The sequence below is a fragment of the Sardina pilchardus genome, chromosome 5 (genome assembly GCF_963854185.1).
Source record: "Sardina pilchardus chromosome 5, fSarPil1.1, whole genome shotgun sequence".
NCBI classification, from domain to species: Eukaryota; Metazoa; Chordata; class Actinopteri; order Clupeiformes; family Clupeidae; genus Sardina; species Sardina pilchardus.
In genome coordinates, this window is record NC_084998.1 from 26110592 (window position 1) to 26126508 (window position 15917).

Below are 15917 nucleotides of genomic sequence, written 5' to 3' on the forward strand. Positions count from 1 at the left end.
CCACAATAACACACTTATTGTATCCCACTCAGACACAGAGAGAGGGAGAGAGAGAGAGACAGAGAGAGAGAGAGAGAGAAACACAGACACTCAAACACACAGACAGACAGACAGACAGACAGACACAAACACACACAGACATGCGTGCACAGGTATTCGAAAGTCACTGGACGATGACTGATTACACTGAAAGAGAGAGAAAGAGTGAGAGAGAGACTATAACTGTATTATCATTTTATATTTGATTGTACAGTATTCATCAACTCAGTTTCATTGTTTAATGTATTGCTACTGATTATGAGCTATTTATTATTTACGAACATGTTTCTATCGTTCTAAATGTTTGCAATGTTGGGTTAACGCCACTTCTGTTGACATCCAAACAAAACAGAGAGCCAGCTCATCCCTCCCTCCCATGCAACTGAAACTCTCCTGAAAACACATCTCGTCAGCGATTATCTTTAGTTTCCATAGTTTTATGGTCCAGGTTGGACCAGGCTTTTTTCTTTTTCTTTTTTTAAGTACATTTTTGTCTTTATTAATTGGACAGTAGAGACAGGAAACAAGTGGGAGAGAGAGATGGGGTGTGATTGGGAAATGACCGCAGGTCGGACTCGAACCTGGGTCCCCGTGGGCACTCAGACCTGTTTATGGCATGAGCCTGTTGCACCACAGCACCCCCAAGGACCAGGTGGCTTTTGCTGCCATTTTTGGAGCCTAGTCTGTCCACAGAGACCATGTTTTTTTACAGTGGCGGCAGTGGCTCAGGAGGTAGAGGAGTCGTCCTCCTGGAAGGTTGCTAGTTCGAGCCCAACTCTTCCTGACCTTGTCGAAGTGTCCTTGAGCAAGACACCTACTGTAACCCCAGTGCACCCGACGAGCAGGTTGGCGCCTTGCATGGCAGGCAGCTTCCGCCATCGGCGTGTGAATGGGTGAATGTGAGGCATGATATGTAAAGGGCTTTGGGTGCTCGCAGAAGCCGATAAAAGCGCTATATAAATGCAGTCCATTTACCATACAGTGTCAGGGGACAGGCAGCTAGCAGATCATTAGGAGGTGTTATACTGTATGTGACAAAAAAGTTTTAGCTTAGAAACCACGCAACATCACCTAGAGAACCTTGAGGGTAACCATCACTGACAGTTTTAATTGATCGTACAGTAAGCGTCTTTGGGTACCTAGAAAAGCGCTATATAAAACCTATGTAATATTATTTGTTATTATTAGAAGTGAATTTTGTTGCTGAGCTTTTGCAAGTGTTCTGGATGCTGAATGTCTCTCACTGCCAAGGCTTAAAGTTTCAAGCGGGCACACCAAACATCTGTCAAATTAATGTTAGCTCGCGGAGGGTACTAAATGTACCAATAGTCGAATAGGGCTGTGACAATTAATCAATTAATAAATGAATCAATTAGTTGTCAGCTATTAACTTCATCAACCACTATTTTGGTAATTGTTTATTTGCTTTGTGCCATTTTTAGGTAAACAACTCAAAATTCTTGGATTGCAGCTTCTTACAGTTTTTCTAATTGCTGAAACACAATTTTGAAAACTAGAGTGGTTTTCTCAAAATTCACACACAATTTACAAAACCACACACCCAAACTGCAAAATAGCTCATAAAATGAAGTTCTACAACCAAAACTATAGCATGATCAAAATCCAACTTTTGCACTACATGGCACACACTTCATTCATTCACCAGATTTTTGTCTAACCAACTACTGTACATACACACTGTTGGGCATAATGAAAAGCACTCTCATGCTTTGCCATAATACCAAAATAGTTTAAATTGTAGAAAGTTCTTTATGTGCATATTTGCAGATAGAGATGCATGCTGTTGAAACTTTGTTTTCACCAAACAAGTCAGTGCAACATATGCACAGCAAGTGTATTTACATGGGACTCTCCCTCCCCCTCTCATTCTTACCCTCCCTCTTCCTCTCTCTGCAATGTCTTCCATTTCTGTTGTAAAAAAAGGTGCTCATTGTTGAAGCACATTGGGTTGCCCTGCTGGACAAAATGTGCTACAGTATATAAATAAATTTGCCTTGCTTTGCCTTTTACGTGTGGTCTCTTCCTTACACATTTTAGTGTGTTAGCAATGGAAAAAAACCCTGTAAATTTGAACATGTTCAGCTTTACTCCAGTGAAATATTTTGAACCTGTGGACAGAACATTGGGCATTTGAGAACATAATCTTGGGTTTTGGGAAACACTGCGACAACATGTTTCACCATTTTCTGACATCATATCGATCAAACAGTTAGTCCATTAATCGAAAAAATAATTACAAATTCAGTTTTGAGGTGCACCTCTTCTGACATGACACTAAAACAATGAATTTAATTGCTCCTCGTTCGCTTTTATTACAGTATGATGAAAAGATATCAAAGGGAAATATCAAAGCTGCACTCAAGATGTCAACTGAAAGTGTAACATAATAAATAAATATGGCTTGTGACTTACTGAGTTTAGATTCATTTTACGAGTTAAAGATAGAGTGTTATGATAGTGACTGAACAAAAAGGAGTCACTATGTGGGAGAGCCGCTGAAATGAGAGAGTGCAAGGTTTCTCTGAGCATAAATGCCAAGGCTGAAACCGTACAGCAGTTTCTTTCCTTTTATAATTCAAGGTTACAAACATCACTATCTTGCAATGTTTTCCATCTATGGCTGAAAGCAACAAGTCTTTATGGAAAGATTTGTAGCCTTTTATACTATCACTGATACACATATACAGATACGCGCCGATTCAGTGGGCAAATGGCTGCAAAAAATCTTTAAGAAGATGTCTTCGTATGTCGTTCTCTCCAAAGATGCCTTTACAGAAGGTTTGAAAAATTCCTTTACATAATTAGTAAAAATATATTTCTAAAATGTCCTCAAAAGAATGGTGTGTGTGTGTGTGTGAGAGAGAGAGAGAGAGAGAGAGAGAGAGAGAGAGAGAGAGTGTGTGTGTGTGTGTGTGTGTGTGTATGTGGGGTGTGTGTGTGGTGCGTGTGTGTGTGTGTGTGTGTGTGTGTGTGTGTGTGTGTGTGTGTGTGTGTGTGTGTGTGTGCATGTGTATGTGTGTGTGTGTGTGTGTGTGTGTGTGAGAGAGAGAATGGGTGGGTGTATGCATGACCTGGCCTGTGTGTACATTATGCACTATGGGGACTTTGCCAGGAGAAGACCCCTGACCGAAAATATAAGCACTTACAAACACACATACTGTACACACAGTCTAAGATTTCTCATCCATGTTCCCACAGAGGAGAAAGCATATTCATACCTGAATTACCCACCATTTCACTCTTTGAAATTTGTCTCTCTCCTTGGAAGCACTGTTGCATTGCGGTCTGTGATTATGTTCTATTTGGCAAAGTGATGCCTTTGTGGCCCAAAGCTTCTATGTCAGCAGCTTCACTGGTCAAAGCACTCATTCACCTCAGTGAGTGATTAAAGCATTTGGGACAGGGAGCTCCTGAAAACAAGGAATTAGTCTCCGTCCTCTAGACTAGAAGGCGGTGTGGGTCACCAGCCTTGCCAAGTCTCCTCATCAGTCTTTAGAGGTTGTGTTGAAGTGGACTAAGGACCCTGACGGCCTTGACTAGTAGTCATTGAGTCTGCTTTCAACAGTGATTGTGATGCGGCGTTTTAATGCTTAGGTGCTGACGTGTGTGTGTGTGTGTGTGTGTGTGTGTGTGTGTGTTTTCCTGCAGGTGTGAAATGTTTCTGTCAGCCTTATCTTTGGTATTTCAGAATCGTCCAGGCTGCCTTTGGCACCCGCTCACGGCCTTCTGAGATCAGTTCCCACCAGGATTCGAGACGCTGGAAAACGCGTGGGGTGCAGCCTAAAATCTGAAGTACCTCGTCTGTGCTGGACCTGAGCTAACTCCAGAGTTTCCAGATTTTTGCATATTTGTTTCTATTCGTCATTCAATGGCTGTAAATACCTAAACAGAGACACCATCAGACAGACAGGACAATCTCATGTCAGAAAGACACACACAAACATATGTAGACACACACTCACACACTTTCAGGTGGGGCTATTCTGTCTTTTAACTGTGGCAAAGTTAAAACAACAGTTTTGATTACTTAGATGTGAATTATTGAGATTAGATGTGATCAATGAAACTGGGATCCACTTGATCTTGATCTCCACTTTCTTAAAGTGAAAATACATTAAATAAGCCATGGAGACAGCATTTTACATTGATCAAGCACAGCTACAGTAGCACCAGCATAGAGCCCAAAATCTCAAACAGTGGATTAGCTAAGGGCGGATTAGCCAAATGCTTTCAAAACAGCATTTGTTTTAACCAGTAATATTGCTTTGTTGGACTTACGGAGGAAAGTCGAGATCTCACGTCACATAATTGCCTTATATGGATTTTCCTTCAAGAGGAGCTGGTAAAGGGAGAGTTGGAGAGTCAGTCTTTGGTAAAAAAGAAAAACTCTGAGTTCGTAAACTGACAAGTCCAGGTGTTTTCTGTAGGTCTATTTCAATGAAAAATGACAAGTTGTAGTTCAATACAGTTTTTCTCGATTGCTTTGACCTGTTTAAGGAAACTGGGATTCCCTAGGTCTTCATGAAAACACCTTCTTTGCACAGCAGAAGTAATCTCTTTCAAATCTGTTCACAAGTTTTCATTGGGCTCACACATTTTGCCCAAACTTTTGCAAAACAGTTAACACAGACGTCATTCAAAGACCCCAAACTCTGGTTTCCCTGTGTTAAAAAAAAGGAAAACATCTTTTCATGGGTGGTAGAGATTCCTTGCATAAATCTGAATCTTTGATACACTTGTGTGAAACTCCTTTTTGTAGTCATTATCCATATGTCTGTTCTGTGTTGCTATTAGATCCATGTACAGATGGAAGAATGGATCTAAGGCGCACTAACTCTTATTTGGTGAAGAGAACAGTACAAATGATGTTTACTGTAGGGCCATTTCAATGACAAGTTGTAGTTCAATGAAATTTGTCTAGTCTTGGTGCTTATTGTAAGTCTTACATGTCAATGACAGTCACATCTGGGTTTTATTAACTATATTTTGCATTTTGTTGTCCAGTGTGTTATGATTGATTGAAGACACACAACGATTTGATGACAGGATATGTTGTTTAAAGGCAAAATTATCTTAAGCATGTTTGAGAGAGTAAGCTTTTGCTAGCAAAATGTGTCATTTTGGCCAGAGTGCTTTTGTTCAGATATGAGTATTAACTGTTTGACGTGACATCAGAGCAGACGTCAGAGCAGACACAAGCATCAAAGCAATCAAAAACAACTGTAAAATGTCTAGGTGGTGCATACTGTAAGTCTTATATGTCAATGACAGTTACATCTTGGGGGGAATTCATTCATTTGTTTTCAACACATTTTGTCTTGTCACAGTTTTGTGCACAGGTACAATATAGCAAAAATGATGGCTGAAACTCCTCATTTAGAGAAGTATGTTTTGCATGTTGTTATCCAGAGTGTAATGATTGACTGAAATCACATAGTGATTTGACTGCACGAGGTAATGGTGTGAAGGCAAAAGGCTTTTGCGCCATGTTTTAAATGTTTTGAGTGTTAAGAGTCTTTTGCGCCATGTTTTAAATGTTTTGAGTGTTAAGAGTTTTTAGCGAGTAAACTGTGCCATTTTGGCCAGAGTGTTTCTGTTTAGTGCTTCTGTGTTAATTGGTTTGAAAATGTGATGTCAGAATTGACACAAGCATTAAACAAGCAATCGAGACAAATGGTGATACCCCTCATCTTTTGTCTCTCAGGTTCTAACCTGTATCTCTGATTACGAAATTGCTACTTTTTTTTTCATGTGTATCGGTTCTCCCCTCTATAAACCCCACTCCAGCCAGGCAATTTGTTTTTGACCCAACCTGCAAGGGAAACTACTTAAGCAATTAATCTGAGCTTAATCCTTGACTATAAATATGCAGTAATCAGACAATTGCTCTTGACTACTGCTCTTACACAACTGCTCTTACACAACTCTGCTACTTTGATTTTCAACAAAATGGCCCATATCCACACAAAAATTCTCAGAGCTACTATAAACAAAAAAACATATCTGGGGTTGATTCGAGAGAGAGATGAAGGACTTAATGAAATAATACAATTGAGACAGGCTGTCTCCATCCCTGTTTCAATTCCTGAATGCATAACGGCATCATTCTGTATCGCACGAGTAAGCAAAGTGAAGAACAAACCTTTCCAGAAGGACCTAATACAGCAGCTATATGGAAGTAGTGAGTTGTGTTGTCATTACATGGTAAGCATGATGTTTAGGCTGACACTACATCAGATCCCAGCTGGGTAGCCTTGGCCCACATCCCTAGTGCTGTTCCGCTGCAGTACCATGTCAGCAGAAGTCTCTTGTGGTGTCTAAGAGACATAGAGACATCAAGAAAAAAACATACATGGGGACGATATCACAGAATACCTCCGTGCCAAGTAGGACCTGAAGTGTGGAGCAGCCATCAGACATCTGTGTTAGTCTACAAAAGAACGTCATGGACATGGTAACCTTTTCATTCAGTTCTGACACTATTTATGCATCTAGGATCAAGAGTGGCCGTTCAGTAAGTCCAGTTGCTCTCATAGAGAAAAAGTTGAGACCCTTGATCTGGTTGATCTATGGTTGATCTTGATCTATGGTTGTAACAGACTATATCTCATACATCACATTTAAATCTGATGTAACATCACATACAACAGAGCAAGGTCAAGGTTCAAGGTCAGACTGTCCTGCACTGGCAGTTACATTTATGGGGTTACCTGCCTATCAACAGCGGACGGCAGGCAACACTTCAAAAGTAATCCTGCCTAGCCAAAGCTCTCCCTTCATGGCTGGTTGATTGTCTGTGGTTGAAAGCCAACTGGGGAGTTTCATCTGGCTGATAGCATCACTGCAAGGGAGAGGGAAAGAAAAGGGGGGGACATGCAGGATGCTTTGCCGTTGGGTCAGAGCGTCATGGCCCTGCATCGAGGACAACAATTTTCTTGTGATGACTAAGAGGCTACAGGGTGGTAGGTTCCAAGGACTGTGGAAACTTGGGATGGATCACGGCGACCTCTAGTGGTTATATTGCTGTCCTACAACTGTGAGTGTGAATGTGATGAGTAAATCGATGATAAAGCTGCCCATGTCTTTGTGTATACTTTTTTTTGTATTTCCGTATACTATTAAGGATTATATAACCATTACCTGACACAGAGACACTAAAGAGTGATGTAGGCTTAGTAGCCTATTTTATAGACATCGGGTTCTTCAAGGATAGGCTATGTGATAAATAGTCTAGAGTGGACATCTCACACTCTGGCAAGCCAATATTTTTTACCGCTAGGGTGCGTCTAGATTTCTAGGCTAGGTAAATTCACCAGTAGGCCTAGTGATAGATAGATAGATATACTTTATTGATCCCCAAGGGGAAATTCAATTGTATCAACAATGAAAAAACATCAGCGTTGACTAGGGGACATGGAAATACATTGCATGAACAAATATGTTTTAAAGTTTAAGTTTAAGTCCTTATGATTCATTATTAAGGACGTAGGCTACTGCAGTGCTTGAAGTGGGCCGGAACGCAGCGGAACGCAGTTCCGGAACTTCTGTATTTTCGTCTTTTGAGTTCCGCCACTTTTTTCTGCGTTCCGGTACTTACTGAAACTGATCCGACGCAGTGACAGTCACAGTGGCCCGAGAATAGACAATATCACAAGACTCATGAAAGACTACATTACCCACGAGCCACAACAGTGCCCTATCACAGTGTTTCTCAATCTACCGGGCCGCGAGAAGATCACCATCGGGCCGCTGGCAAACCCTCTCTGCCCTCTTCAAGACGCACCATGCGGCCGCGGCCGCACCCATTCTTCTCGGTCATATTGCTGCGCTAGAAGATCGCACCGAAATAACAGGCATATCACATGAAACTGCATAACCTGACCTTTCCAATGGCACTAGCCGCTAGTTTCTATGATGAACGGTTCGCGAGATAATTGGCGTTGAAAAGTAGGCTACAGTTACCTACAAAAATGAATGGCACATGTAGTTCTGCGTCATACCCATTCTTCTCTGTGAAATATCTGACGATTTCGTTACTGCCCTATGGCAAACTACATATCAAAATAAACAGGAGATCCTACTGATTCCAATGCTCTGTGTAATTAGCAGTAATCACGAGAAATCCTTTTTGGAAATAACATCAAATTTCTGCATTGAATATCTCTCCATATCCCCACTTCAAAATAATTTATTTTTCATATCAGCAGTTGTATTCAGATCCCTGTTTGTCATATAGCCTTGGCAGATGCTTGAAATGCCATTTCAGGACCCACAATAGTAATAGAAAGAACACTTAAAAGTCACACTTACCCACTTGTTCTGACTTTTGACCTAATCTCTGTTCTTGGCCAGTTATTGTTAATTAAATCAATGTAACAAGTACCTACAGCCTATTTCACAGTTTTCTTCTTCTGGGCCTTCAGCCCAAAGGTTTCTGGTTCTAGGGCCCTTAGCCCAGTATATTGTTAGGCCTACAGGTGGCTATCACACTCTGGTTCGTGTTGTTTTAATGGTTTTCATATTCCATTTGTGAATTAGAAAAAAGTAAATTAGGCCTATAGGTTAGTGCTTGAAAAAAATATTAAATTAAAAAAGTTTTTCGACCAACACCTCCTAAAGACTTGATTTGTTTTCACCGTACAAATGTCAAATGTCGGAAATTAGAGTTCCTGCACTTATTTTTTCCCACTTCAAGCACTGGGTTAAAGTCATGGGCTTAGACCTCTCACAAATATCTCCTGAACCTTATTTAGCGCCCTTTTTGTAGGCCCACTCGTGCCGTTCAAGGGTTGACTAACGTAATCTATTGGAGGAAGGGACAGCCATTTCAATATGGAAACAAATATACAGTTTTCACTATTTGTTTTGTCGCCGAGGAGTACAGATATTTAGAAGTAGCCTATTAAAAGTCGATGCGTCAATCAGGTTCACTGTAGGTGACGCTGTCGCTGCCACAATTCGGGCACGACGCAGTGAACATGTCGAGACTTGTCCGGCTACTGCTCTGGCAGTGGTTAGGCAAATCCATATTACCTCTTATTGCACCAACTCGCGGCCAGACGCGTTACGGACACACGCCCTTTTTTCAAAAGCAGATGATAAAGGTACGCGACTTTTGTTTTACAGTAGCACCATGGCATAATAATGAATCAATGCATTTGATAAACAAGTGATGCGCAAGTTGCTGGGTGTCACATAACAGTAACTATGTGCTGACTCACTTTAGTTGCCAACGCTGGAACGTAGCCTACTCAGTGTAAATATGGAACATGCCGTGAGACCCTGCCATTGGGGAATGATAATCTTTAGAAAAGGTTTGGATCCGTTTTAACATAGACCATGCTAACGTTGTTTTTAAAGAAACGTATGCGGTACAATATAGTTTTGTTTTATGCATGCTTATGTTTTTGATACTTCAACATTTAGATTTGAAGTCTATTATTTTGCGCGAACTTTTGCATCAGGCTATCAGAAGTTTGTGGATAGTGTTAGAATGTTTTTGAATCCATGGACCTATTTAAGTTTTATTGTTTCTCAGGTCAAATTAACGTTGTAGTTGTAGGATATTACATTGTATGCCTACATTTCTGTTATGCAGTTTTATGAGAGCAAATAGCAGGTTAAATCATAGGTTGTTCATTTTATGGCATACTTGATCAAACAGGTATACGAAAACTGTAGGCCTGCTGTGTATTTGAATACACTTTACAAGTCTGCACAATTTCAGCACAATATAATTGCACTTAATCATTTCGATGGATCAGTCAAAGCTACTGTAGGTTACATTATCTTTGTGACTTACAGTTGTTGAATCTTTCTCAGGAAAATACCACATTAATTACACATGCCATAATATAATTCATGTTGTTTGCGTAATCTTTTTGTGTCACAATGTTTTCCTTGCTCAGAGTTATAGGCCTCAATATGGATTGTTCTGAAAATCAGTATTATGACACTGGAGGATGCCACCCTTGTGTGCAGTGCCCACCAGGACAAGAGCTCACAGAGGTAAGTCTAAAATGTCTCTCTCTCTCTCTCTCTCTCTCTCTCTCTCTCTCTCTTTCTTTCTTTCTTTCTTTCTTTCTTTCTAACATAGCAGCTTTGGGGCGACAGCTTTGCTGTACAAAAACAGAACTCGATTGTCCTGAGTCTCTCAGCGTCTCTGCAGTCACTGGAGAGGAATCCTATGGGCACACCCTGCACAAGTTTACACTAGTCCAATGGGTAGGGAAAACTGAGGGTGAGGAGAGGACAAGAGAGGAATGGAACAGGAGGATAGAGAAGCGTCAATGGAGGACAGGACAGGAGGGAAGATGTGGCGATGATGACAATGAGGGAAATTAATTACAGCCTAGAGAGGGAAGATGGACACGTTTCATGAACAAAGGAGAGGTGATGAAAAGCATGCCCAGGAGAGGAGTACCTCCTGCTTTAGGAGAGGGAGCACAGAGGAGTCGGATGAGAAGTGGAACATGGCATATTAGCTAACGTGGAGCTTAGCCATGACCTGAAATAACCCCAGGCAACATCATCGACAGGAAACTCCCCTCCAACACACACCAACACCACCACCACCACCACCACACACACACCACCACCACCACCACCACACACACACACACTGCCACCACCACCACACACCACCAGCTTAGTGCAAATAGCCAAAAGGCCCCCAAAACTGTTTGGAATGATCAAATAACTTTTTTACTTTTATTTAAAACGTCTAACGTTTAAAAATGTGTACCAGTCATTGCCCCTCAAAGTTGTGGAGTAGAAAAAAATGCTCAATGGTCCCCTGTGCCCCCACCGTTGACTTCAAGGCACATAACCCTAATCCTAAACCTAAACCTAAACCTAACCCTAGCGCTTTCCAAGCAGCGCTGCCTTGAAGTCGACGATGGGGGCCCAAAAGACCATAACAGGGAAAAAACATGCAATATATACAGTCATTACAAACCAATTGGTGTAAAACAAATCTATGATACCCACATGACCGAAGCAGAAGGTTACAGGACTGTATATTCCCACAGGATTGTGGGTACGGCTATGGAGCGCTGGCACGGTGCCGATCCTGTGATGCCCGCTGGTTCAAGGAGGCCTGGGGGTCCCACACGTGCCAGATGTGCCAGACCTGCCGCCGCGTGAACAGGAGGGAGCTGTCGCCCTGCACGCCGACCAGGAACGCCGCGTGTGGACGATGCTTGCCAGGGTATGTCCACCAAAGGCCAGTCCGGGACTCTAACGTGTTGGCATGCCGTGGAAAATAGATGACACATCTTGAAACAGGAGACAGTTGTTTGTCATCACGGTGGCACTTGTGTAACGACTCTCTTGTTACCGTTCTGAAATCTGAGGCGGGTTTATGAACCGCTGCACACCCACAGCACAAACATTGCACTTGAGGCCAAGTTAACTTGTGTACAATAACTTATTGAGTGAAACGGGAGAGTTGTTAATGTCCTCCATTTTGTTTTTTCTTTTCCTTCCTGTAGGTTTTACAGTAAGCGACGGCTGGATGGCCAGGAGACTTTGGAGTGCATGCCGTGTGGCCCTCCCCCATTCAGAGACCCACTCTGTGGCAGTAAGTATAGCTTCCGCTGCCTTCACAGCTGCCGGTGCCTGAATTTTATCTCAAATACTGTAAAAGACGCCCATGGCGCAGACATCACAACCTGTTAGTAGTCACAACATCCAGCAGCACAGCATCATGAACTGTTGATCATTGTAGCACACCTCATTTTCTCTCACTCTATTTGGTATTTTGTCTGTGTGGTTCTTAGCCTTTCACTTTCAACACAGTGTTGGAGCATATGAAATGTTTTATACGCACTTTGCTAAAATACTTGCTATTCTATGTCTGTGTGTGTTTGTGTTTGTGCGTGCGTGTGTGTGTGTGTGTGTGTGTGTGTGTGTGTGTTTGCTTGTTGTGATGCCTGGTCCTCTCTGTTCCCATGGCTTTCATAGGAAGTAGCGGAGTTGATGTGGAAAAATTCTTGAGACCACAGGCCACATCTCAGTCCACCACGGCTGCTGTCACCACCTCCGTTTGTTTGGCGGTCGCTGCCATGGTGATCCTGCTGTCTGTCACCTTGTTTATGTATCACAAATATACTTCGCTCAGGACATTTTTTAAAGGTCTGCATGCATATATTATGATTTATGGGTGTGGCATGACAAGCAGATAGAGCTCTGGGCCCTGTAACTTCAAGCACACGTTAGCTGCTCTTAGACCTTACGCATATCTTAAGCCTATAGTAAAAAGATAGGCGTGTAAACTCAAATGATTCGCAAGTCTACGTGTAACGTAACTTAAGACAAAAGTGTCTGAGCAACCTAGGATAACCTAGGCTACTGTCTAATGCATTCGTGCTTGCCCTCCTGCATTCTCTTCGCCTCTGTTATTTTAGCAATCATTCGTTTCCTGCCATTTATAGTCGCGTGTGCTCCTCACCCAGCTGTTAACTTTTTCTGTTTTCACGTCCCAAATCTTCTCTCTGGAATGTATCGTTGTGTTCGTCAGCTTGAGAATAAAATGTTTTTTTTTTTTTTTTTTTAATCCCTCCACCTCAGTGACAGTTATTTCATTAGGCTATCCTCAGCATGGACGTACGGTATTTTCAAGTTGTCAGGGGGAAACGGACGCTGATTCCCTCGTTACTACAACATTTACAGTGGTTTCTCATTCGAGTTACAGTTGCGTGCATCTCACGTGTGACTTGCGACAAGTTTCAGTTGCACCCAGATGGTTATGATTTACGAGTTCGTAAGCCAACGTAACGTAAAGTTACGTTTGATTTTTCGAGTTACAGAGCCCTGGAATCTATTTGTATATATTTAGGTTATTTATAGGTTATTTTAGTTCTTCTCTGTAAAGGTTTAACTATTCATTTTTTAATATTGTGTGTTAGAGGCTGAGTTTTAATTGTAGACTTGCATACAATATGTGTATGTGAGCAATAGAGATTGGAGCGAGACAGACATGTTGAAGGAAGGTGTCATTTCTCTCCATATGGCAGGCTGCCTGATACCACACTGCAGCAGTAACGACGTTGTGGCCCCCTCTGTTTCCACGGAAACACAGTACCCTCTGACCTCAGAGGAAGAGGAACAAGTCTCAGGTATGTCAGCAGGGAATTGTGTGTGTGTGTGTGTGTGTGTGTGTGTGTGTGTGTGTGTGTGTGTGTGTGTGTGTGTGTGTGTGTGTGTGTGTGTGTGTGTGTGTGTGTGTGTGTGTGTGTGTGTGTGTGTGTGTGTGTGTGTGTGTGTGTGTGATTGTACAGTATTTGTGTGCACTTGGCTGATTTCGATTCATTAGCACCCTGAGTGCTTTGTCAACAATCATCTATTCTGATGGGAAGATAATTGTCTCACACGTGCCCTTCTGTCACCCCTTCGTTAATGAGCGTAGGAGTGACACCAACACAAACAACAAGAGACAAGGGATCACCCAGCAGTGAGGAGGACTACAGCTTCCCTGCCACGGCAGCAGTGCCCTGTGACTGGAGGGGGCACCTATCGTGCCGTCCTCACTCGTCCATCTGCAGTGACTGCTCCTCCGGCTTCGCCTCCCAGCCGTCAGCCTCGGGATTCCCCCCGGCGTCGCTGCCCGCGATGGACCACCTCGCAGTGCCCATGTTTGCCACAGGGGGGCACCACTGCGCCTCGGAGGAGAGCTCAGGGTGGCCGCAGCAGCGGCAACAACGTCACGCCCCCGTGGAGTGCACCGAGCTGGACATCCACGAGTCGTTTCCCCCGGGGGACGTGGAGCTCCACATCGCCAAGGGGCTGGGGTCAGAGCAGGGGCTGCCCGGAGATTATGAGCCATCCCTGGACCTTTATTCCTCTGTGCCCCTGGACAGCGACCTGGAGCTGCGCGGGTGTTTGGAGACGGGGAGGACCAATTACTCAGACGAAACAACCAGGTGTCATTAGGTGAGAGAGAGAGAGAGTGAGTGAGGGAGCGAGCAATTTTAGGGGCTTTTTATGCCTTTATTTCCCCTTGGGGATCAATAAAGTATCTGTCCATCTATCTATCTATCTATCTATCTATCTATCTATCTATCTATCTTTAATCGGACAGGATGGTAGAGAGACAGACAGGGAGCAGGCGTGTAGTGCAGTGCAGGTGCCCCAGCCAGTTGGGGCAAAGAGTGTGCAATTTTGGTACAATAATACAGCATTTGATACAGCAATTTGATACAGCAATTTTGATGCAATAATCATAATGTCTCTATTCAGAATTGCTCAAAATCTTCCCTGAACACAAGCAATATCGACCGACATGCTAGATGCTTGAAGAGTTTTCTTCCAATCATTTCAGATCTAGTCTGAAATGCCTTTCAGTGGATGCTAATGCCCTGTTAGGTGCACAGGGGATAGGCAGGAAAGGCAGGCGAAAGACAAACATAAATAGACATTTGTAATAGAAATGTCACACTGACAGAGGCCCACGGGTAGGAGGTGTCAAATATAAGTGTGTGCTGTAAAGCGGGCTGTCCATCTGTGACATACATGTGAGAATGTGTATGTTACCTAGTAAGAGGCAGCATGGTACAGAGAAGAATATCCTTTACTGTAAGTTCAGTTCCAAACACTTTTTTTGTCCCAGAGGATCCCAGTCCCATATAGACTAGCTTAGCAAAATGATATACAGTAATAAAAATGATATAGTAATTGGTGAAATATCCAGAGGGAAATCACTCAAAAGGCTGAGAACAGCGCATGTGAGAGATTGTGTAAAATCCTGCAGTACTTGCTAGCTACACCTGCTGCTTACATGAAAGGCTTCTCAAAAATAATGATTTGGAGCAGACACGAGTTGCATGTCTTTAGTGCTCTCAATTTCAAAGCTGACAGCAGGGAACCAGCAGGTCATGGTTCTCTCAACAAAGGACTAATTTTGCATTCAGAGTTTGCCAGATGGATTGGGACCTTGAGGTTTTACTGCTGTTTTGTCCTTCCTCTCTTGTGTAGGCATGCCTCTGCCTCTGCCTGACTTCAGTGGCTGGATTCAGTATTTCCTGGGGTGCAGCGCTGCCAGCAGTTGGCTCAGTGTTTGGAGGTACCCTCGGAGATCGCTTGAGGGCCCAGAGGGTCCAAGGACGTCGGGCTAGCGCCGGGCTCGCTGTCCAACCTGCACCACCCTTAGAGACTGAAGTCCACTCAAAGCATTAAAGATACAGTATAAGGGAAAACCAGTAATGACATAGAGACAATTAAACCTAAAGGCAAACACACACACACACACACACACACTCACCTGGCCCTCTTGAAAACAAGTACACATATGGGAAGTACAGAACTGATAACTTGTTGGTCCGACAAACGCTTCATTGGCATTTAGAAAATGTAGAAAATGTGTATGTATTCAACCCAACAACCATTCCCTTGGGATCTCCCACTAGAAGTCAGGCTGCTTAACTCCTGTTGGCCCAGTGTTTTCAACACTCAACTACTCGTCACCTGCCTGAAACTTGAAACTTTCACTGTGCCAAAAAGCATAGAAAGTAAAGCAGTCAAAGGTTTATCTTGATATTTTATGAGATATGCATTTTTTCCTTTTCTTCTTTGAATGTTTGTTTATTTATTGTAAGATTACTTGATTGTGACAAAGAAAACATATTTTTTTACTGAGGAGTATGCACGCAGATGATCCAATGTGACTTTTGAGGCCAGTATTACAGTAATGACGTGAGATGGATATATTTCACAGTTGCAGATATTTAATGGAATCAAATGCTGGATTACATTAAAACGTTTTTTTTTTTTTTTTTTAATTTTGAGCTGTTTTCAAAATGCTGCAAAGGCCCAGCTGTAGTTGTTGTGTGCTTGTGATGGAAATAAATGTCCATTTTAAA

General features: G+C 42.7%; 1 protein-coding gene across 2 annotated transcripts; it reads left to right on the forward strand.

Annotated features, from left to right (window-relative positions):
• The first annotated feature begins 9028 nt into the window (after window positions 1-9028).
• eda2r (ectodysplasin A2 receptor) lies at window positions 9029-15917 on the forward strand. 2 transcript variants are annotated; one of them, XM_062537097.1, is made up of 8 exons: window positions 9029-9164; window positions 9969-10068; window positions 11091-11269; window positions 11553-11641; window positions 12025-12195; window positions 13077-13178; window positions 13469-13992; window positions 15034-15917. In XM_062537097.1, exons 2-7 carry the CDS (start codon window positions 9985-9987, stop codon window positions 13990-13992), a joined length of 1149 nt encoding a protein of 382 aa, XP_062393081.1. In that variant the 5' UTR covers window positions 9029-9164; window positions 9969-9984; the 3' UTR covers window positions 15034-15917. The 2 variants fall into 2 exon arrangements, with proteins under 2 accessions (XP_062393081.1, XP_062393082.1); XM_062537098.1 differs by lacking the exon at window positions 9029-9164 and adding an exon at window positions 9174-9374.